The sequence below is a fragment of the Brienomyrus brachyistius genome, chromosome 10 (genome assembly GCF_023856365.1).
Source record: "Brienomyrus brachyistius isolate T26 chromosome 10, BBRACH_0.4, whole genome shotgun sequence".
In the NCBI taxonomy this organism is placed as follows: Eukaryota; Metazoa; Chordata; class Actinopteri; order Osteoglossiformes; family Mormyridae; genus Brienomyrus; species Brienomyrus brachyistius.
In genome coordinates this window covers 13,369,012-13,393,477 of record NC_064542.1, presented here as the reverse complement: position 1 = coordinate 13,393,477, position 24,466 = coordinate 13,369,012, and the positions used below count along the sequence as shown (strand labels likewise).

The following is a 24,466-nucleotide window of genomic DNA, read 5'->3' as shown; positions in this document are numbered from 1 at the left end:
CATAACCTGAGTACATCCAGGAAGCGGAATCAGGCAGGACCATTAATAATAAATCAACTAGCAAAAATAGAGCCAACATCTCTACTCTGGGTTCTTACACTGTAGCATTTATTTAGAGCAGTAATTTCCTTGTCCAAACAATTGTCCTGTTGACCTTCCTTAAATCAACGTGAGTCATATCAAATACAACACATTCCCATTATTAATAAGTATAAAATTAATTATTTCTGAGGAAAACAGACGCAAGAATGTGTTACTGCCTTATTGGTAAATCAGCATCTCTATTACCATCCTTGACTTTACCTTTGCTAAAAAATGTTGGTTAAAAAGAAGCGGACAGGCATGGAAATTAATCAAATTGACAGCCAATCGCAATGCCCCCCAACCTCCAACCTATAACAGCTTGTCCCTGCTAGGTGCAGGACTGCGCTGCCACCTAGTGGTGAAAGAGCATTTTAAACGTAATACGAAGTATCAAGATGCGAGTCCCCATCATACTGTAGGTTCGCGATCTGGGAAGCTCTCCTGGTTAAATGAATGACCAGATTGGTAGAAAAAGAATTATCAGAGACCCCTGCTACCAGGAAGATAAACTGACTGTAACCACACGTAGAGCTGAGTGGCATGCAAGCAGCCACACAGCGCTGGAGAGAGGAGCCGCTATACCACAAGAAAGTAGCAGTGCTCAACCCACTTTACAGATGCTACAGCCAACTGTAAGGAACTCACTGGTAACCAGTAAAGGCACCAGATAAAGAAACAGATTTAGGCTTCAATCAGTTACAAGCACTACAACCGAGAGAGAGAGAGAGAGAGAGAGAGAGAGAGAGAGAGAGAGAGAGAGGGGGGGGGGGGACAGTTGCAGCAAAGGCCAGGTTTGAGATTAGTCAAATGTCAGACCATGGGCGCGAGGAATTATGGGACAGGTGCATAATATTACAAAGTTAATGTTTCCTCCTGTGAATACTGAAATAGGATGATGCTGTAAGAATGTGCCAAGGAGACAGGTAAAGTACAGAGGGTGAAATATGGAATAATGACATAATGAAGAGATGCGACTGATATTTATTAGTCATCTCTAGTGATTGACGGGAACTTGGCTCCGTTTCTGCGACCTCGCTTTCCGCTCCAGCCCCGCATCATAATGCTCAAATTACGTCTTTTTCGTTATATAAAAATAGCTGACAGTCATCGCATGAGACAGATGACTGCCCGAAACTAGTTTAACTTCAAGGTGGCTTTGGATTTACGTTAACTAAACCCTCAACTTTAGGCCACTTATAGATGAAGAAAGAAAATGAGGCATGGACCTATTTACTGGATTATTTTGGATTTTGTGTTATTTGTTATTTAGGGCAGCACAGTGGCTCAAGGGGCAGCACTGTTGTCTCACTCCTATGTGTTTGTGGAGATCGCGTGACCTCCCTGCTTTCTTTCTGTTAGGGTTAAGGTCACCCTAGAGTTCGAAGATCCAATGGGATATTTAGCAACTTTGCCCATAGCTTGTGTCTGCGTGTGAGCGCGCACATGTGTGCCCTTCAGTGGACTGTCATCCCTTTCAAAGTGTACCGCCTTATGCCTTATTCTATCCGGGATTAGTTCCAGTCCTCTACCCCCTACCACCACCCACCAAGCCGTTGGAAGATGGATGGAATTCGCTATTAAATTAGGAATAATAAATACAATTGAAAGGAAATTACAGAATGAGTTTAATTAACATCCTCGTTGTTTTAAACAACTGACGATCACAAAAATCTTGGTTACGATGCGGATGTGGGATACATGTTGTCACCGCGTCCTCCGTAATGTATTATTTGACTGTTGTTGTATAATTAAATTCGCATTGGGATCAACATTAATCTGTTAATAAACGAGCGCTTTAAACAAAAAAGTTATTGTTTTTTGCTTCGTCCGATTAAAGAATGAAATTTCAGTTTAGAATAGATGCTATTAATTGCATTGTCTTGGTCTTTTGTGTCGCCTATAGAATAAAGAATAAAAAATGATGACGATAATTCCAGCATTAATTAGGAGATCCCCAATACTGGGGTGCCCGCTATTATTCCCTTTGGAGATGCGGTCGAACGTGTGACGAAGCCGCCTCAGACCCATGTGTGACCGGAGCGTACATGCGTGTGCAGACCTCCGTGCTCCGCCGGCCGGGTGGGTAGGTGGGCGCCGGGCGCGCATGCGCGATGGTCTCTGTGCTGCAGATCGCTCGCTGAAAAGGCGACGCTGTCAGGGAAACACACATGCAGAAAGAAGGGGTCCCACATTTCTGGAGTGCCCTCCATTCCTGCTAGCTGGTGATGCAAAAAATCACTCCTCTGCGTATCTCCAGCGCCGGATTTCTCATGTGTCGCTGTTGAAACCGAAATCTGAAGAGCGAGAGAGAGGAGAATTTTAAAAATCAATATAGGACGAGAAAAAAAACGCCGACCACCAACAGGTAAACCGAGGGTATTTTTAATTCCTTTCTCCTCCATCCGGAGTTTGCCAAGCCCCGATGCTTGCTTGTTTCATGCATTTCGCAGAGGATGCGCGCATTACGCCGTTTGTGCGAAACCTGGTGCCGTTTGCAGTGTCAGTTGTCTCATTTCCATAGGATTTTATTGTCCACTGGCTGTCTGTGGAGCATCACGCCGGAAGGCTTATTGTCATTGTGTGTGAGACGGGTTTTGGGAAAGACTCATGTGGATCCGTGCGATTCGCACAATGGTGTTAAAACACGTATTCTGATGGAGTCCACCCTGATTCCCTAAAGCAGGATGCGATAAGCGGGCTGCAATGGACGGCGTGCTGCGTAAGGCAGCCACATTACAATACGAAGCTATAAAATGCTTCGTATTGTAAAAGAATGAAATTAATGTAGATATTAGCCAGTGTTCTGTTTTAACACGTGTAATCGGCGGTGATTACATTGCTTATTACTCTCGGTGTTTTTGTTTTACGTTTTGCCGTGTGATAGTATTGGCGATTGGGCTGGTGAGAATAGCAACGTAAAACGCAGTAATCCTTGCTTTTCCCGTTTTTACGTGAAATGAAACCATATCCATGTTAATTTCGAGATTCCTTTCGTAGAGATGATGGAGAAACGAATCATGCAGTGCGGCTTGTACAAATCCCGTTATTCCTGTATTTGGTTGTATAAGATTATTTTTCCCCATCGCCCTTCCCCGGTGAGGGAAATTTCGGAGGCCTATGGATATTCTGCTAGTTTGATAATCTGGTTGCTTAAAACGATGTGCAATGTTTCCTTCATTAAGTGGAGCACATTGAAACGAGGGAGAAGATCCAGAGTGAACAGCTGTATTGACCGATGAGCATCAGTGGATGATAACCGAGCTTTCAACAAGTACGGCGATATTTGCAATATGTGAGTCGACATGATTGTAGGCTTGTTCTAGAGCAACACTGTTTCATTTTCCTATACGAATATGAGAAAATAACATGGAAAGAAATGATTGCTTTGACTGCTGATGAAAGCACTCTTTCATTATTCACATACATAAACTTCATTGTTCCGTAATATGATCATCAATGAGTCTTTGGATAGTGTTTAGTAATTGAAAATAATTCGCGCATAAATATGCATGAGGGCTGTCGCTACTTTAAATATTAATGAACAAGGGCATTACTTAAGAACTTCACTGAAATACTAAAGCTGGGATGGAGCTCTGAGGTCTTCCATAAGGCCACCCTTTATTGGCACAGCTATGGTCGAAATCCACACAGGTAAAGGCAAAGCTATCACTCGGTCGTATAAGAAAGTCACGCTATATAATAAAGCCCTTCTGAAATGAGTGGAGCATGCCATGCCCTGTTGACTATGGCTCTCATCACAGTTGACCACACAATTTACTGTGGCAAGGCCAAGCCAGGATGTACAGGGAAGCGGCAGATGGTGTGGTGGGCAAACAATCGGAGCCGACCCTTCAGCACCGTATTTAGTTCCTGTGATGGGCTCTCCCTCTTGGACCTTAAGCGTGGGTCTTAACCCGATTTACCACCTTTTTGTAAAATGTTCGTCATCATTGTAAATTGTGAATCGTAACATTGGCAGTTATGTTACTGGGCCAGTTGTAGTTTTAATAGTAGTAATAATAATAAAAATGAGAATAATGGTTTAAGTTAATGTCAGCAGAGACATTTTAATAGGATACCCATGGGTGCTTAGAAATATGACTTAGTGTTGCTTAGAGTCTTCAAAGCTTAGATTAAAATTTCATATATGTTTCTATTCTAATCATTAAAATTATTTTCTGTATTGCTGCACTGTGAAGTACAGCAGAACATTTTCTGGAATCTTAACCGGAAAAAAAACGTAACCAAAAAATGTTTCTCCATTGTGGCTGGGATGCAGACAAACAGCAGTTGGTCCCTGACATTACAACATGAGGATTTTGTTTTCTTCATTAGAGAGAAACGAACACAACTCTGATGTGAGATGTGATTTAAAAGAATGACATCACTTCCCTTAAAGCGTCAGAGATGTCAGTAGAATCCATTTTTATATACAGCATGCAGAATCGACCAAATAAAATGTAAAAACAAACATCAAAAATAATAATGTGTGGATTGCACCTGTAAATCACATCCTTATAATGTAATTTAATTATGCTTTGTCGTATTTTCTGCTGTGAATAAGAGTTTGAAACGGTAAATGTGAAAGTGCTACGATTTGAAGAAGAGAGATACTTCATTCTCTGATCCCAGACCACAGGAGGATTGTCATCGGACCTCAGTGGGTTTTTCTTTCTTTCTTTTTTTTTGGAGACTCCCCCCTGCTTATTAGCGACAGTGTGAGTGCCCTTCTTTGAGAACTCTGGAAATGGTAATCCTGGGGCTAACCATTTATGGGGATAGGGGAGGACTTACAGGAATAACCTTGTCTGGGTTAAAAAAAAATCTCTTTAAAAACATACTATAATTGATGATATTCCTTCTGGTTGTTTATTAGGCTGAAATAAGGTTCCTGGCAGGCGGGTGTGGCCAATGGGAGCCCACAGTAGGTCTTCTGCTGGAAAGCCTTGGAGAAATGGTTATGTAACCACTATCTTTGTGGGATCTACGCCGACGAGTGAAATGTGGACAGTCACCCTACGCTATAATTCAGGACCTGCAGATGGATTTACCTGCTTGCTCTCTTCTTCGTTTGTGCATTTCTTGAAGGATACTTTGCATATCTTAGCTAACTCCATCTGAAAGAGCCCCCCCCCATGGATTGAACTTAAGTCTGTGCTCATGTCTTCACATGAGGCTGTGCAGCCCTGCTGAATTCCCCGTCTGGGTACCCGGTTCTGACTAAAGCTTGTCGCCGCCCCGTCACCTTGCAGACACGTCCTGTCTTTGGTTTGCTGTTAGCAGCCTAATTATAGCAAAAGTGTGCCTTTAAAAAGTAACGCGGTGGCCTGTATTAGCCGGCCTGCCTCACACAGCACACATCTTTCCTGGAGTTTCAGCTGGACAGGAGCTGCTGGTAAACTAGTGATTACAGAGGTTGATTTGTCCAAGGCCTGGGGGAATTTGATGGACAGCTACCCTAAGTAGTGATGGTATATTTTGCCAGTTCATGGGGATCCCCCCTTGAAAGATTTTGCTGATGAGGGAAGGGGTTTTCCCCTTGGTAGGTAGGCAGTCTTCCAAGGTAGATTTTGCCGGGGGGAGGCATGAGGGTGTCGCGATTAACTACGAATGTCAAGGTGGTCGGCTGGCTGGTGTCCACTGCTTTAGATAATAATGTGTAAAAAAAATGTTTGTTTTTTTTTTTTTAGTATTATCGTTGTTTTTAATAGAATTGTTTAGCTTTTAGATGTGCAGAATTTTATTTAGTTTTCAATTGATTTATTTGTTGCTTGCTTGCTTGAATTAGGCCATGAAGTGGATCAGAGCATTACCACAGCGATCAGCCTCGTGGCCATGTGACCTAATGGAACCTGGCTCCACCCCTCCCCCCATGCATGTGTGGGAGTCAGCCATCATGGAGCTGTGGGCTGGCTGATTGCAGATGGTCAACACATTGAATTGTTTTGATGGGGGGTTGGTGGATGCATCTTTACGTAAGATGTGGAGGGGCAGGTGATAAAAATATCACAGACTTATATTGGTGAACCGATGTGATTTTTTTTTTTGTGCCTAGAAAGGGTTTGTGCCCAATTTCTGTAACTAGCTCTGTTTGGTAAAGCTAAATAAATGTGAAAACCATAATTAATTGTAAAAGAATCCTTACGATCAGGCTTCATTTGTTCATGCCCTATTAAAACTTAGCACAGTTAGCAAGTAGACACTAATGGATAGCATCGTTAGCGCACACACGCTAGCCGACGACACCATTAGCAAGCTACCACTGGCACAGAGCACTGTTAGCACATGCATGCTAGCATGGTTAGCGTATGCGCATTAGCAAAAAACATTGTTAGCGCGTACGTGCTAGCGAATAGCGAGGTCAGCATTCGTGGTGGCACAGGGAGACGGGCTTTTCTCTCCTCCCGGACGATGACGCTGCACATACCATGTTCCGTTATACAAACACTGAATACTCACACGTCTCTGGTGCCGCAGCCCATTTGTATGTTTGTCATTTTCCTTGAGCTCCGTGTCAGAGAGCTTCCCGAAAGGGCATCACTCGGGCTGCTTGTGCTATCAGTCAGCCGTTCCGGTTTTTGTGTTTCTGCTCAGACGTGCGGCTCCTCTGCTGTCTGCCTCCCAGGGACACGTCTGAAGGGAAACCATGGCAACCCTTTATTCGCGCCTGGGTAGTGACACTCATTCTGCGCTCTCCATTCCGGGCCTTTTTGCATAAGACGGATTTAAGATTTGCAAATGAATGAGCAATCATACTCCACTGCCGTTTAATTTTCTTCCCTGCGATAAACTGTTTTTGCAGCCCTTCGGGGCGGAGATATCCGGGTTGTGTTACAGGAATGAGGGGACACTGTGGGTTAGAAAAAGGGGTGAAGCTTCTGGCTGATCCGGAATCAAGGAAAAAGGGGCCTGTGAGGTCACACTATGTCCGTCCATGACAGCCAATCCGTAAGGGTGGCCGAAGATGTCATGCCAGCCCCTAATAGGATGGTGTTCTTGGGCAGTCGAGCATGTGATGGCCTGCTGTCGGCTCACAGCTGCCCCTGCCCTTGTTTTCTCGCTGCGACCCCATTGTGCTACCCTCCCCCGCGCAGTCAAAGCCGCCAAACAGCTGGTGAGAGACGGCCTGTTTCGGGCACGAGCGGTGGGCAGCTATAGGTGGATTACAACTCCACTGGGTGGGGGGCTGGGAGGGGGCTTAATCGGGGTCTCAGTGTCAGGCTGCGTGGTGTTTTGGGCCAAGGATTTGTTCCGAATCATTTTGTATCCCCATTTTGTCTCTTTCATAGTGGAGACGGCAAGCGTGCAAGCAAGAGGCCCTGCTCCCTACTCCCTTAGTAAATGTACTGATGAGGCCTTGCTCCCTACTCCCTTAGTAGCTGTACTGATGAGGCCTTGCTCCCAACTCCCTTAGTAAATGTACTGATGAGGCCTTGCTCCCAACTCCCTTAGTAAATGTACTGATGAGGCCTTGCTCCCTACTCCCTTAGTAGATTTAGGAATGAGGTCCTGCTCCCTACTCCCTTAGTAGCTGTACTGAGGAGGCCTTGCTCCCTACTCCCTTAGTAGCTGTACTGATGAGGCCTTGCTCCCTACTCCCTTAGTAGATGTAGGAATGAGGTCCTGCTCCCTACTCCCTTAGTAGCTGTATTGATGAGGCCTTGCTCCCTACTCCCTTAGTAGCTGTACTGATGAGGCCTTGCTCCCTACTCCCTTAGTAGATGTAGGAATGAGGTCCTGCTCCCTACTCCCTTAGTAGCTGTATTGATGAGGCCTTGCTCCCTACTCCCTTAGTAGCTGTACTGAGGAGGCCTTGCTCCCTACTCCCTTAGTAGATGTAGGAATGAGGTCCTGCTCCCTACTCCCTTAGTAGCTATATTGATGAGGCCTTGCTCCCTACTCCCTTAGTAGCTGTACTGATGAGGCCTTGCTCCCTACTCCCTTAGTAGATGTAGGAATGAGGTCCTGCTCCCTACTCCCTTAGTAAATGTACTGATGAGGCCTTGCTCCCTACTCCCTTAGTAGCTGTACTGATGAGGCCTTGCTCCCTACTCCCTTAGTAGATGTAGGAATGAGGTCCTGCTCCCAACTCCCTTAGTAAATGTACTGATGAGGCCTTGCTCCCTACTCCCTTAGTAGCTGTACTGATGAGGCCTTGCTCCCTACTCCCTTAGTAGATGTAGGAATGAGGTCCTGCTCCCTACTCCCTTAGTAGCTGTATTGATGAGGCCTTGCTCCCTACTCCCTTAGTAGCTGTACTGAGGAGGCCTTGCTCCCTACTCCCTTAGTAGATGTAGGAATGAGGTCCTGCTTCCTACTCCCTTAGTAGCTGTATTGATGAGGCCTTGCTCCCTACTCCCTTAGTAGCTGTACTGATGAGGCCTTGCTCCCTACTCCCTTAGTAGTTGTACTGATGAGGCCTTGCTCCCTACTCCCTTAGTAGATGTAGGAATGAGGTCCTGCTCCCTACTCCCTTAGTAGCTGTATTGATGAGGCCTTGCTCCCTACTCCCTTAGTAGCTGTACTGATGAGGCCTTGCTCCCTACTCCCTTAGTAGTTGTACTGATGAGGCCTTGCTCCCTACTCCCTTAGTAGATGTAGGAATGAGGTCCTGCTCCCTACTCCCTTAGTAGCTGTACTGATGAGGCCTTGCTCCCTACTCCCTTAGTAGCTGTACTGATGAGGCCTTGCTCCCTACTCCCTTAGTAGATGTAGGAATGAGGTCCTGCTCCCTACTCCCTTAGTAGCTGTACCGATGAGGCCTTGCTCCCTACTCCCTTAGTAGCTGTAGGAATGAGGCCCTGTTCTCTACTCCTTTAGTAAATGTTCTTTGGAGTCATGTAGATACAAGACAGGCACAGAATGTTTCTGTCTGTAATCTGTTAGTCTGCAATTAGCAGATGTGCGCCTCCAGATCGGTGTGTCACTTCTAATCAGAGACACACACAGTCACACACACACAGACTCATTCACTGTCTTGCACACACAGTTAACCATTCATTCATTCCATACACACGCCCTCGTATTCCATAGTTATCAGTTGTACACCAATATACGTACTCATCACAACCTGACACACACATAATTACTCTCATTCTTCCACCGGAACATTCTGACAAACTAGAATCCTTAAAAATTCAACACACACATACACACACATAGACACACGCATACAAAGACTTGTATTCATATCTTTGTGGGGACCATCCAAGTTCATTCATTCCCATGAGCATAACCCTAATCCCGACAATAATGACCTTAACCCCCACTCAGCCCTAACCTTAATCATAAGTAACAAAACAAAATACTAAACTTTTGACATATTCAGTTTTTCTTGATTATATTGACAGATTTTTTACAAAATCAAGTTTCTCCTTATGGGGATCAAAAGACTCAAAATAACACACACACCCACACACACACACACTCACGCATGCCTACACACAATTCATGACACCAGGCTTAGCTTTCTGCTGACATCTGTGTCCCTCCCATCACCCACCCCCCCCCCACCCCCCCCGTTGCTAGGCATTGTCTTTTTTACTTGGGCCAGATCCCTGGAATTCTGCGGAGATGATGCTGCTGTACATTCCTAGCGCCTCTCCCACGCTCTCGTCCCCCACTTATGCATTATTCATGGAAGCATAATCGCACTTAGCATAATTAGCCACTGGATTTGCCAGGGCGGTATAAACACTGTTCGCCCGCACCGCCTGTGTAGTTTACCACAGGTCTGTGTTTTCCTCTTAATATGCGTTTGGAATATGATCTTAATTATATTCGGAAGTCTCCTGCTGTTAAGTTATTGGGATGATAGATAGATGATAGAGAGGTTCAGGCACGTTCCTCTTGCTGGGGGGGTGGTGTGTTTCCTTGCCGTGGTCTGTACACCTTTTTGATCATTCCCACCATCTTTCCCAGTCTTCATGTCTCTTCGAACATCTGCTTTTCTGTTGGGGCCCCAGATGTTCCATCTTGGCCTCAAAGCTGCCTCACTGGCATGAATGAGATTTTGCTTCTTTTTTTTTTACCACCGAAAGAGGAGAGCAAGCAGTTTAGCGATGCTAACAGCGCAGCTGTCGAACGTCAAACGCGAAGGAAGGGAAAATAAAATGTATCCGTTAGCGTCTGGCTGCTGGCCAATCAAGCAGGAGCTGAATGAGGTCACAGGATTCGCCTCCCGCAGGGTGAGCTGCAGTGTATCAAGGGCTCATGGCGTGTGGTTTTCACGCTTATCCGCGGTGACCATATATGTTTTATGAGTCAGGTAACAAAATGGCATATCGTGAAATGAAGATGGCATCCATACTGTCCGGTCTCGCCTCTTGTGCATGAACAGAGCTGCAGATGATACCACACAGAATGTGGTTGGGTTGATGGCTTTTGAGGAGATTTCTGCCAACTCTAGATCGATTCAACACAACCACTTTGTTACATAGTGGCAGGAATGTGTGCGTCCTTTGGCAGGGCATCGCTAAAGAGCGTTTTTAGTAATTGTGGCAGAACATTAACAGTATTAATAATCAACACAGCAATATCAGATATTAATCACTGGCCTGTAATAAAACACTCAATATCCAGAGAAAATTTGTGCTATGTTAAAAAAATTTTTTTTAAATCTGTCAAATTTTCCAAAAATCAGGTAAGGATCTCACTGCTTCATAGACACACATCCAGCTATGTGTCTGTCTGTCCACGGTGCATGTGGAAAAGTTTAACTTCATTACTATTAAACATGTCTTTCCCTAACATCACATGCAACTGAATTACTGAGTGAGGCTTAACCAGCCATAACTACTGACTTAAACATCCAGACCCCCTAAAATTTGACATTTTCAGTTATTTATTCGGATACTAAACAGATATGTGGGATATTACCGGTGTCCCCACAGCTGTGACGTCATTTGATAAACCTGTTTCTTTCCTCATGTTTGCCTCCCCAGGTGAGAGCGGAGAACAGAACCAGCTATGCCTCTGGTGAAGAGGAGCATCGAGCCGCGGCACTTGTGCCGGGGCGCTCTGCCAGAGGGCGTAACCAGTGAACTTGAGTGTGTCACCAACAGCACACTGGCAGCAATCATAAAGCAGCTCGGCAGCCTGAGTGAGTCTGCCACCTTCTGGCAGGAGGACTGAAGTGCACATTTAGACATAGGATGCCAGCCTACAAGTTATCGACTAGAATTGCTACTCCAGCCCTATATGGCCATGGGATTAGGAGCCCAATAGGTCTAGCCCTGCAGTGCTGGAGTTCCATCCATGTACTTGCCTTGTAGGAGCTGCACCAGTGAGAGAAACCTGCAGTGAATAAAACGTCTCTTTCCACGTCTGTGGCATTGCAGGCAGGCATGCGGAAGACATATTTGGGGAGTTGTTCAATGAGGCCAACAGCTTCTACATGCGGATGAACAGTCTGCAGGAAAGAGTGGACCTCCTGGCTGTGAAGGTCACACAGCTGGACTCCACTGTGGAGGAAGGTGGGTGGGGCCAGTCTTGTTGGTGGGGGGGTCTACAATGTAGACTACTGAATGTTTACTACTGAACTTCTAAAATTGGATAATAGCATCGAGTAACAAATTAGTGATTATTATAAGAATGAATTTGCCCCGGTTAGGTAAGATAGAGAGAGAGAACCTTGTAATCGTGGATGAGTTTCTATCAACCTAGTGAATTGTGCGACAGTTTCACTGAGGTAAAAATAGCCTTTATTTGGCAGGAGGTGGGTGAGTCTGTACCACAGACAGCACCATAAATGGGGTATGAAAATATGTGGGTGGGTTAGCAAATAGTAACTGTGAGAGCGGTATGAAAGGGGGGAAAGGGGCTGGTGAACTGTACCATGCATCTGCAGGGAGTGATTAAGGTGCTGGGTGAAGGTCATCCCCCTAGTGGCGGTAGAACTATGACTTAATTGTTCGTAAAACCCCAATGAAAGGGGTTCCAGCTGTTCCTTCTCAGCAAATCACTAATGAACAGCGCATGGCGGCACCCTGGGTTTGGCTCCGCCTCCAAGATCATCCTATAGGACTCTAGTTTTGAAGTCCTGACCATGTGGGGATGACTGACACCTCAAAGCTTCGTCCTCTCTGATGTCTTGGCTCACTAATCTAGATTTCATAACACAGCTTTTACTCCCACTCTTCATATTTAACGATCTGCTCCTCTCTGCTTAGCTGCTCATTCTGTGTGTTTTTAAGCCTAATTTTAGTGTAATTTTAGTGTTTAACAGACCATTCAATCAATGTAAATACAATGTAGAATTGATTTTACGTTCCATGGAAAGTTTAATTTTGAGTTTGAGCCCTAATAAAATGCATTTTATATTGTGGGTTTAATTAATACGCTCGCTCTCCAGTTATCCAGTTAAGTCCTTGCCAGCGGGTTATAGTTCGGTGTCAACAACCTTCTGCATGTTTGAGTGTGTGTATGTGGATGTGTGATCAATGCTCGTCCATCTGTGTGCCTGCAGTGTCCCTTCAGGACATCAACATGCGGAAGGCCTTCAAGAGCTCTACCATTCAGGACCAGCAAGTGGTTTCCAGGACGTCCATCCCAAACCCTGTCATGGAACGCTATCAGGACTGCGACAAGCCCCCGCCCCTCAACATCCTCACCCCATACCGGTGGGTTTTTCGCACCGAAATCTGCAGCCCTCATGTCAGCGCCAGGTGTGTTTGCTGCCCCCTGCTGACTGTGTCCCAAACTGCAGGGATGACAAGAAGGATGCTCTCAAGTTCTACACGGATCCATCTTACTTCTTTAACCTGTGGAAGGAGAAGATGCTGCAGGCCACTGAGGACAAGAGGAAGGAAAAGAGGAGGCAGAAGGTGAGGGTGAGTGTGTGTTAATAAGTGCAAATATACATACTGGGGAGGGGAGTTTGCGTGTTGAGGTTTGTGTGTGTGTGTGTGTGTGTGTGTGTGTGTGACTGGTGAAAGACCACTTAACACACAACTCCTTGGTCTGGTGCTTCTCCTGCCCCTTCACCTGTCAGGCAACCCCTGATCCCTGATCACACAGCAGTGTTCAGTAAACCAGTAGCTCCATTTCAGAGGCTCTGCTGCCTTCTCTTCTTACCGCAAGATAACCAGCATCTCGTCACTGGGTTGCAGGCTGCCCCCCACCCCAGCTGACCACTAGCTTTATTTATGGTGAATGAGGTTGGGAGGTCATGAATATTGTAAAGGTCCATCTTTTTCTAAATATCTCTGACATTAAAGACATGCCCACACAGACCCAATATCCACTTATTTTTGGATTTTCTAAAAATCTTTTTTTTTTTTCGTAATTAGGTCTCTCTCTCTCTCTCTCTCTCTCTCTCTCTCTTCCTCTCTCACTTTCTCCCAGGAGCAAAAGCAAGTGGAGGACCCAAGTCGCGAGGTTAAGAAAGTGCGTAAAGCACGGAACCGGCGGCAGGAGTGGAACATGATGGCGTACGACAAGGAGCTGCGTCCGGATACGCACTTCACACCATCGCCCTACCACGGGATGTCCTCAGAGGGCTCCCTCTCACCCGACAGCAGGTGATGCGGAGATCCCTGTGCTGCTGTTCTATCCCTGTGCTGCTGTTCTATCCCTGTGCTGCTGTTCTATCCCTGTGCTGCTGTTCTATCCCTGTGCTGCTGTTCTATCCCTGTGCTGCGTGACTCGCTGATGCCCTCTATAGCAAAACTGTAGATTATAATTTTTTTTTCAACAACAGAAAGCCGTATATTTGACTGACTATTATTAAATCGTACTGCAGTGTCTCTTTTGGTTCTACTGCCATTGCTGCGTCCATAACAGAATGAAATATTGTGCCCACCCCCCAGGTCTGTGGCCTCGGATGTGGGTGACCGGTCCTACCCTGCCAGCCCCAACCACCCTGCCCAGCAGGCCGGTGCCTCTGGCGCCCACTCAGTAACGGAGGGCAGAGAAATGTTGACGGCCCCCTCCCAGACCCAGTCGCTGGACCGCCCCTTCCGTCCGGCTGGCACCGCCCCCAGCGGCAGGCAGAACTCCCTGGGCCGCGTGCAGCCCCCCCACGCTGCCCCGCCTGTGGACTCTGCCCTCAACGGCCCCCGCTCACAAGCGGTCAAAGATTACGGGTTGGTGCCCGTTCACATAGTCGTCCATGCCGAGTAACTGATTGATTAATTGATCGATTGATTGACACCGACCGTTTTGTGCTTTAGTCTGTGTGTTTCTGCTCCACAGCAGTCAGCAGATGCCCATGCCAGAGTACTTCGTACCCCCAGCCCCTCCCCCACCACCACCCCTCATCCCGTCCGCCCAGACAGCCTTCGACAGCCCGGCGACACCCCCCGCCTTGCCCCCCAACGCGGTGGCTGCCATGTCCCGCCCATACACCCCATCTCCCCCTCCGCCTCCCGCCTCCTACGTCCCATCTCCTTCCCACCCACCCTCTGGCGGCCCACCCATGGCCCCCCCACCCCCGCCACCTGGGCCCCCAACCCACGCCTTCTCTCCAGCCCGCGCCGTGGTCCCGCCTGCTGGTGAGCCAGTGCCCAGGAAGGGCCAGGTGCCGCTGATCCCTATGAGTGATGCCCGCAGCGACCTGCTGGCCGCCATTCGCAGAGGTGAGTGGGTGGGATCCATCCCAGTGCATCATGGGATTTCCCGGGTTCGATGCCTGCAGTCAGTTAACTTGATTTGTCTCTGGTTCACATAAAAAGGAGAAGGACAGTTTTAGATGTTATTACTCACAGCAAAACGTAAAACATTCATGCAGCATACAGCCCTGCCCCCCTGTACAGCTACCAGTTTGCAGAAGCAGGGGATTCTGGTTATTGTCTTGCCAGGCATCCAGCTGCGGAAGGTGCAGGAGCAGCGTGAGCAGGAAGCTAAGAAGGAGCCAGTGGGCAACGATGTGGCCACCATCCTGTCACGCCGCATCGCCGTGGAGTACAGCGAGTCAGACGACGACTCGGAGCTGGACGAGAATGAATGGTCCGACTGAGGAAGACGAGCTGGCGCAGGGAGAGGAAGAGGCCGGGCCTGCGCATAGCAAGACCTGCTGCGGCCGGTTCTGAGCTGCTCTCACATTACCACCTACTCTGTTAACACTCTTATAACTCAGAGGGGAGAAGGGGGGGGTCCAGGCAGACTCATGCACCTGCACTCTCAAAGACATTCCTATATACACTCACACTAACAACACTGACGCAAACAGTCTCAGGCGGGAGATGGAATAGGCAGTAGCTGAGATATTAGGGCGCCCTCTAGTGGAAATATGAGGGTGAGCAAGATCCATTTAACACCAGACATGTTCTGTTGATGTGTATATCGTATACAGTATTTATGGTTAAAACATCCAGGTTCTGCCGGACAAGTCCAAGTCAGCTGCTAAGTAAAGGGCACAAAATCCACGATCATGTCCAAAATTTAGGCAACGTCCACCATCCTCCCGAGAGACCCCCTACCCTCCTCAAATAAGTTTTGTCCTATTAAAGTGACCTCATTCCGCATCCCAATGTCGAGCCGTTTTGGTGGTTCCCCAGTCGCGGTTTAATTTACAGCTGCCTATACATACCAATACAACGAAGGCGTCGGCGATTTCACGCCTGCACATTTGTAAACCAGCCAAACATCGACTGTACTGAATGAGTCCGAAAACCTTTTGAGATCGTCGCAGTGCTTATGTATAAAGCATCCAGCTCGAACAATCCTCACACATCCGCTCATGCGAGAGCAGCAGGGGAAGCTGTCAGATGAGGACTAAGTACATTTACGATAAGATTAAATCTCTGTGTGTGCGTGTACATGTGTGTCCATCAGGAAACGATTACTTAATTATTTAATCAATATAAAGCACAAACTGTCTCGAACGCGTTCTGCCTACGTACCAAACAAAAAGAGGAAAGGCCCCGCTACCCCGGTGTTGTGTAATTGGGCACGCGGTATATCCATTCCCACCAAAAAAATGCTTTATAAGTGTGTGCTAGCGGAGCGCCGATGCCCAGCATGTTAAAACATCGATTTTTAGGTTTAATAATAAAGGGCGGATAAACATGCGGTGGCTCTGTAAAGCTAGAATTTCTGCAATCACACGGCTAACATTTAATGTAAGTACACTGGTCACGAACCTATATGTAAATATGTACACAGGGCTGCCATTTAACAGTTCTTCGGTGACTTTCGATGCCCCGTTTTTTCCTTTATTTCAGTATCGGCTAAGATGTATTTCTCTGTGCGTCTCGGACAGTGACGGTGAGGCTTAAGCCGGGGCAGGGGTCTGAATCTCCGTTTTCGTCGTCGTTGTTTTAGTGCCGCCGGGATGTGTGAGAACTGGGACAGTGCAACTTCCAACTTTACTACTGAATTTACTCATCAACAACTGAGATGTCTGTTTGGCCTGCATTTAGTAAGTATATTTTGTGTTTTAAATGAGCCGTTGTATAGATTTTTGGTAAGACTGCTTGTAAAGTACCTTTATCTGAAGAACAAACGTGTATGTATCCATGGAGCAAAATATAGGTGATTATGCATGTGCGGAATACTAATAAAACTATGGAAACAAAAACCTCGACCTTCATCTTTTCTTCTTGTCTGTTTGTTCTGTTGCGATAGGGAGTTGAGCTATTTAAGAATCAAATATTTTTAGGTGTGAAATGAGTAAGGAATCTAACGCTGGATACTTGGCCTGGATTTGAACGTTAATATCACCAGTTTTCCACCAGTGAGGATGAGAATCGAAGAGGAAAGTGCGCCTTTCCTTTATTCATACGCCAAATCAAACAGAAACACTTTTATACCAGTTTTTGCTAATACTATTATACAATATCGCTTTACTATGATATATAGGAGCGTTAATAAGGTCCTGATGAATTACTTACGATATCTACGTTTTGCATTGCCTAGAAGAGCATACCTTTCCCTGGCTGTCCTTGTCATCCGTGAATAAAACTGAACATGAATAAATGCATTGATGCACGTCCTTCTCCAGACAGCAGGTGGCGCTAATAACCACAGCGGGAGCACCGGCGGCTAACCGAAGGGAAAGTTTCCAGTACAGAGTTATTTTTGCCCGTCTGCGTTAAAAGCGAAGTACAGGGGCTGGTAAAAATCCAAAAAACTTCATGAAACACTCAATGACACACAGACCCCAGTCTTTCTGAACGTTATTTTAATTGATAAAACTTTAATCTGTTTTTTTTTTGTCTGTTTTCATGTTTGCCGTAATAAAATATTTATATTTTTCAGCAAGTCATACACATCGTACATTCGACAGAGTGCAATGGTTTCTTTCCCCTCCCCTTGCCTACCCTCCCCAGTCTTTTTTAAAGTGCATCTTGTATTTCATTATAAGTTAAATTTCACATCGAAAGACAATATCTATGTTAAGGTCACAGTTATAATCCTACTAGCTTCCCTGCCCCATTAAGTCACATTCTATCTCTCACAAAACACATTTCTGGATATTATTTTTACACTCTCGGTGGTAGTTTTGAGCAAAATCACATTGAGATCAAGGTGACATTTTATATGGGGTGGAATAGCTGGAGACGGGGATTGTGGATTAAAAAAGGTGAGGACAGAAATTCGTCTGTTTTTTAAAATCACCGTGAGTGTTTTCATGCATCAGTCATAAATGGGGTCCAAGTTTTTCTCCTTTTATAGCCCTAAATTTAGGGCAGTCCGTTATGGCGTAGATTCAGCCCTGCTTCGGCCACTAGGCGGAAGGACGGTGCTATTTAGCGAGGGAAAAGGGAATTTTGCCCTAAATTTCTGCACTTATTTTTAGAACGTCTGGAAATATCCATGAAAGAATTCCAAAGTAATACAGTCTTCGAGAAAATGACCTTATTATTTATCGTCTGCATCTTTGTATTCCAGCAGAGCAAAGGCATTAACTGAGACAGACTAAAATGTCTAGCTTGCCTTTTTCATCCTGCCAGGTGTATATTTCAGACTCTTTGTTTTCCCAGGGGGCAATATAAATCATCGGCAATTTAATACATCTGAGTTCAACTGTGCTTCGTCCTCATTCCCAAGAACACTGGAAATTGAGAACCAGAATAAATTCTCTTGTCCCCAGACAGCTGTCAATGGCGATATGCCCTGCACCCATCTGATACTTAATCCTATTGCCCGCCCCGCCCCCCGCCCCCCCTTGATAACACAAAGACGGAGGCGGAGTAAATCTCGCTTCTTTTAACCGAGTTCTGATTGGTTAGTCTGCTGTTTCGCTTGCTTCCTGCAGACCAATGCTTTTTGAAGCTGGAGTAAAACCCACCCCATTTTATGTAAGTGCTGATGCAACGTGCACTTGGGCTACATTTTTTCCCCGTTTCATCGTCACTTAGCATTATTCTTTTAAAATTCAAACACCTTACAAATAATAATTACGTTTAAATTTCGAAGGACAGATGAAGACACTTGAGAAAAGGTGGCACGTTTAGCATCTCCAAAATACAATTAAACTTATACGATGTAAAAGAAAATACAGGTAACAATCACTCGTGCACATTGACTATTTTTGAACATATCCCCTGGAGATGAATATAAAAATATAGATTCCAGCACAGCATTGCATAAGAGAGACAGCCACCGTTACCCTAAAACGTAAATATGGCACCCTAGAAACGTGTTTCTCATACAATACAACACATATTATCACAAAACGTTAACGTCTGTCAGGACTAGAGTAAAAACCATGAAGGTCTGAGCAGCCTGCAGTGCTTAAACCAGGGTCGGTTGTTTAGGATCCTGTGGCTAGAATCCTGAACCTATCTTTTACCTGGAATGCCAAAAGGATCATGACTCTAGGTGGAGAGAATTTGCGGAGATTCCGAGTCCCTCCAAGAACCATCCCTGGTTTGAGTATTACTGGCCTGGTGGTTGGGGTAAGGTTTCTTAAATTGTGCACCTCACTGCTTGAGACACACACATATACCCAGAGAAGATTGCCACAGTTGTCATATATGTGATCTTTGCGTCATAACCTCATCACACGCTTGGCTCCAGCAGCATTTGGCGGCAACTGGACGTTTCTCTGCCAGCTAAGAGCTGTCTGCATGCGAAGACAGAACGACAATGTGCTCTCCCTGTCCTCCTTCTCTCGATCTTACCCAAAGCACCATAGCAGCTGATATATTCTGGCCTCGAATGATCGAGAACAAAATACCTCCATATGAAGGAGAACAGGGGCTGGAGATGTACTGGAATACTCCATCCAATAGAGGTCGCCTATCGTCTGAGTCAGCTGCTGTGAAGAAGTTATGACTGCAGGTTGGCCAGCTGTTAGCGAGGCGAGAACCAGCCGACAAAAGGACCAAAGGAACGGCTACTGAGGGTAAGCTTTTCACCAAAATGGGGTGTTAAAAAATAGGTCACCGAAAGTTCCCCCAGTGCGCAAAATGCATGTGCACGCACACCCAGGCTCACATGCACTGTCCCACACAGTCTTTGATCCGCAGAGAATAAGACATCACAAGTGATGTAACCGAGTCATAGTCCAATATAAAGGGTGTGAGAGTGAAAAGAACCTGAACATATATATTTTTTTCCACACAAGAAAACAGGCCACACACTCAACACACACACACACAACTATCACAACTTTGTAATTCTGGTGCTTAAATATGTTTTTTTTTTCATCTTGTGAAAAGTTCATTAGCTCTGTTCAGAATGGAATTTGACATCTGTCAGAGGTCTCCTCCTGTTCGTACATTTTACTGAACACTCATATACACGGTGACACGTTATTGCAGGAACGCAGAAATAAGGCCAGACGAATATTTACAAACTCTGCGTGTCGCGACCAACACGGGACGTTGCAATCTTTTGCTGGTCCTCTTCAAAAGAAACATTAAAAAGCTTTTTTTTTGTATCAAAACGGCTACGTCCCGTATAGTACATCAGCATGTGTGCGCCATTTTTAGAGTTAAGTCAAGTTTTTTTTCATCTTTTGGTAACAGCGTTGAATAACATAATTCTTAACATCTTCCATCATCGTGACCTTTTCGTAGAAATAATGTAATGTTCGAATAATTGCCCTATGTCTTTATTTTTCCCCGGAAAATGCTACGTTTAAATTGCTGTCTCTTTAATCAGCAGTTTAAACACTTGCTATCTGAGGTCTTTTTTTTTCTATCACCTCTGCCTGTGCGTCTTACAATGACTTGGATTTTTCTTACAGTACAGTGGATACGTTAGCAGAAAACAGCGCGGAGAAACGGTGAAATGTGACTACAGTCGCTTCCCCATGTCTTCGGTAATCTGAATGTGGATTGGAGTGAAAACTCATTAACTTCCTTGTTGAAGCCGCCGCGATTTACTGAGGCTGATTTTCTAATTATGGGTGGGTGGGGGATTATGGCCAGAGGCAGAAGAATTAACAAATTAAACTAAACGGTTTTCAGATACAAAGATATCATGTTCAGATACCGTATTCAGTATATACTGCTTCTTTGTTAATCGGTTAAATTGCGCTTGGGCCAAAAATGCCTTACAGGATTTTAGAAGTTTACATTTCGTAAGAAAATACTTTGCTGTCGTTGTCGTTATGTCATTGTGTAATGATCTATTCCCTTACCAAATGACTGGCATAGGGAGAAGTCGATTCATATGACAAATTACACTGTATCAGCATAAAGATGAGCTAGGCCTAATTTTTATATTAGTACTGTATAAAATTTATTCACCATTTCACATTTGACCAAATCGCCTACTGCTAAAAAACAGTATTCAATGTTTCCTAGGCCTATAAAGGTCTATAGGATATTCCGACGCATTTTCTACCGTCTCCCTTAACCCTAAATAAATCAAACGTCATTATGGTTTCGAAAACCGAATTTAAACATCTTCTCATAGAAGAATTAAAGTGACACGCATGAAGGCATTTGTTGACAAAATTGATCCGACAACAACTTTACGTGAACATTCAACTCTAAACGTCTGTCATTTTGTACGATCTTGGTTGTATCATTCCTTAATAGTGTATCTAGGCCTACATCGAATCACCAAAAGCCTCCCCATTTACAAAAGCATGCGCGCCGCAACCTGCCTATTGCTGTCCATGGTGCTGACGCGATGCCGGTTTGCGGCTGTGCTTCTGCGAATATACTTAATGATCGCGTAGTTCTGCTTCCACCACGTTTATCTTTGCTTGCCTAAACACTGCAAAGAAAAAGAGGAAGTGCGCGTGCTATTTTCATTCTAACGTTTGGCGATTTTAAACGTGAAAGCCAATGTCATTAAGTCATTAATAAATCAACTCAAATCCACCATTTAGTTTGTGTGCCTTAAACTTCATTTCAACGGGTGCATTTATATGTGAAATTAAACTGAATATTAGTAATAATTCGAAATTCCAAATGACCAACGAGAAAATTCCTTGACACGATAATGGACTTGCTTAATAAAGCATAAACCGGATTACGTATTGACGTGAAATCACCTTTTTGCACGTCATTTTAAACATATTTTTTTGGAACGACACTGACGTCATTGTCGATCAGATTAATTACAGTTTCGCGGCTAAGGCAGGAGTATCTTAAACTTAACTTGCTGCTTTCTGTGAAAACCCCTTGCAGGGTTTTTAACACATTACCCTACGTAAATGTTTTTGGTATTGAGAGTTTGATCATTTTTTCTAATTATGACATTTATGGTTACCTTGATGCATTTGTACAGACTTGCACAAAGGAGGTCATTAAAGGCCTGCTTATGACTGTATCCAGCGTTTCACGTGTCTCTTTGCGCGACTCGAAGGACCTACATCCCGGCCAAATTTCACAGTAAGTACCTCGACTTCGCATATATCCACATAGGTCTATAAAAACCGAATAGTCATACACATGTGACTGTGTATTCAGATCCCGATAACATGTGACCAGAATCGACTTACGGGCAACTAGAGGATTTGTCAGTTATGCACGCTTTCTCATGGTTACGCAAATATTAGTCAAATTTACACCGACCAAAACGTATACGTAATACAAGTGTGCATGTCGACCAAATAAAACACCGAGAATATGGCTGGCAATAATTATCACGTATACTGAAGCTATACGTCACTTGACGTCCTTGGCCTTAGAGAGAAGTTTGTAGGGATACATCCACAGCAAGCCAGCCGCAAGGACTTCTGAATGTCGGGGTTTCTGTAGGCGTAAATAATGGGATTGATGACTGAGTTGCAGGTGGCAGGGAGGACTGTGGCGTACGTGTATATAATTGGATAGCTAGAGTCCGCCACGATAGAGTACATGGCGAAGGGGATCCAGCAGATGGCAAAGGTACAGAGAATGGCAGAAAGGGTCGACACGCCTTTAGTGGTGGATATAGCCATGAAGTGGTGCTGCACGGCGATCTGCTGGGCATGCCGGAAAGCTATTTTGCAGATCTGCAAGTACAGCTGCATCATGAGCGCGAAGATGAGCAGGAAAGTTACCGCCAGTGCGACGGCGTTGTTTTTGGTGACCGGCCGACAAATGCTGCAGGAGGACTCGTCTCGCAGGCAGTTCCAGCCCAACAGGGGCAGTAAACCCAGCGCTATGCAGACGAACCAGATGAGCGCCACGATGACGTAGGTGAAAGTCACAGCTCGCTCCGTGTGGTAGGTCAGTGCGTTGTATAGAGAGAGGTACCTGTCCACGGTGATTGCCAGGATGTTAAGTACGGAGGCGGAGAAGGCGGAGATGAGCAGTCCAACGGAGATCAGAGTAACGAATTCCGTATTCAGCATGTATGTGAAGATGAAATTAAGTATAAGACCAAGCCCAGCTAACGTGTCCGCGAAGGCGAGGCTTCCTATGAGTATGTACATAGGCGCACGCAGGGTGGGCGTGTAAAATAGGATTGCAATCACGATGGCATTTTCACAGGAGATTATTGTCCCCGTCACACAGAACGCAATGTCCCAGGGGCTAACAGCGATCGGTTGCTGCTCGGGTATCCGGACAGGTGATGAGTTTCGCGGGTCTAGGAGATTCCAGGTTCCAGAGGTGAAGGAAGATGTGTTTTGGATTGGGTTGCTCATTGCCGCAGCGAAAGAGTGAATCATAGCTGTGACATCGGGATGGGGGGTGGGGGGTGAGAAAGAGCGCGTGTCAGACAAGACAAGCAAAAAGAGTCAGTCAGAGTGTTTTTGAATGGAAAAACACAGAAAATGCTAAAATATGAGATGAACATAAATAAATATTTTTTCCAGAAGCTTTACATGTATGTAATAGCCCATAGCTTATCCAGACATGCAGTAAGCAAAAATTAACAACTGTGTATTATAGTAGTCTCGCTTACACCACTAAAATCCTTAATTCACATGCAACATATATAACATTACCTATAAAGGTCGTTAGAATTGTGCGTTAAATCCTTTCTTGAATACAATACCGTATCTTCATGCTTAGATAACATATTAAGACGGGGAAGCAGAAATCACAAAGAAACGAAAGGAATAAAATGCAATAAGATTTAGCGCACTTGCCTTGCAAAAGAAATCATGCATTTTCCATGACTTGGATTATCATCAATTTTGTATTCCTTTGAATTGCTCTAAATGACACTGTTTAATCAGGTATCTATTTTTAGACGGTAGGTTTAAGAATAACAATCATGTGTGATTAAATATCTTCTGCCAAAGCTATTAATGACGTTGAATTTGTAACCATACTCTATTACATGCTTGACGCTGAACACAGACAGAAAACGCGAGAGCTAATTTTAAACTCAGCGTGCCAGCGTTTCATTCACAAATTTCCCTGCCGTTCACATACACGCGGAAAAACGCGACTTATAAAGGACTCGGGGAGGTCACCGTCTGAAGCAAAACGGTGCAATTCCTTTAGACTGTATTACATTCTTGTTTTGCATGCGCTGAAATAAGTCTCTTGCGGTCCCCTATACTATTAAACATTTAAGGGAAATAAAAAAATCTAAACAGGAGTCAGCATTCGTGCGTATCACCTCCAAACAATACATCGGTTGCATCAAGCTGCGATGCTCTGAAGAGAAAAAGATAAGCAGAAACCGTGACAGGCACTTAAGCAGCGAGAGATGCAGATAGAAGGGGGCATATAAAAGGATGAGAGATTAAAATTACCAGTTGCTTGTCTTCTTATTTTCTGCACGCCGTCAGGTAGATTTTTAATTTTCAATCGTGGAGTCCTTGGGAAATGCGCATTACTCCTTGGCTAACATTGCTAATATTGTTGGCAGTTGGCAGGGACCGCTACTCGGTTAATATCTACCCCCATTGGACGTGCCGACGAATCCCACATCTGACGTCAAAAGTCTTGACTATAGTCATGATGGTCTGTGTGAATCAGAGGCACTGTGGTCAGAATATCAATCAAAACGATAATAAAATAACCTCGATTTGTATCAACGAGGTAATATGACGACAGAATTTAATTGAAAGTCTTGTTTATATTCTGCCTCGCTC

General features: G+C 45.0%; 2 protein-coding genes across 4 annotated transcripts; one reads left to right on the top strand and one right to left on the bottom strand.

Moving 5' to 3' along the window:
• The first annotated feature begins 2,191 nt into the window (after positions 1-2,191).
• Positions 2,192-16,603, top strand: zgc:109889 (uncharacterized protein LOC553542 homolog). Of its 3 annotated transcripts, XM_049029684.1 has the most exons (10): positions 2,192-2,449; positions 3,267-3,376; positions 11,028-11,185; positions 11,424-11,558; positions 12,551-12,704; positions 12,791-12,914; positions 13,429-13,604; positions 13,893-14,168; positions 14,278-14,660; positions 14,883-16,603. In XM_049029684.1, the coding sequence occupies exons 3-10, from the start codon at positions 11,053-11,055 to the stop codon at positions 15,038-15,040; spliced, it is 1,539 nt and encodes a 512-aa protein (XP_048885641.1). In that variant the 5' UTR covers positions 2,192-2,449; positions 3,267-3,376; positions 11,028-11,052; the 3' UTR covers positions 15,041-16,603. The 3 variants fall into 3 exon arrangements, with proteins under 3 accessions (XP_048885641.1, XP_048885642.1, XP_048885640.1); XM_049029685.1 differs by lacking the exon at positions 3,267-3,376 and having other exon boundaries at positions 12,791-12,908; XM_049029683.1 differs by lacking the exon at positions 3,267-3,376 and having other exon boundaries at positions 2,193-2,449.
• A 753-nt stretch (positions 16,604-17,356) lies between these two features.
• On the bottom strand, positions 17,357-24,214 carry gpr185b (G protein-coupled receptor 185 b). The gene is made up of 2 exons (XM_049028801.1): positions 24,125-24,214; positions 17,357-23,088 (listed from the first exon to the last, which is right to left on the bottom strand). Exon 2 carries the CDS (start codon positions 23,084-23,086, stop codon positions 22,091-22,093), a length of 996 nt encoding a protein of 331 aa, XP_048884758.1. The 5' UTR covers positions 23,087-23,088; positions 24,125-24,214; the 3' UTR covers positions 17,357-22,090.
• Positions 24,215-24,466: the final 252 nt, after the last annotated feature.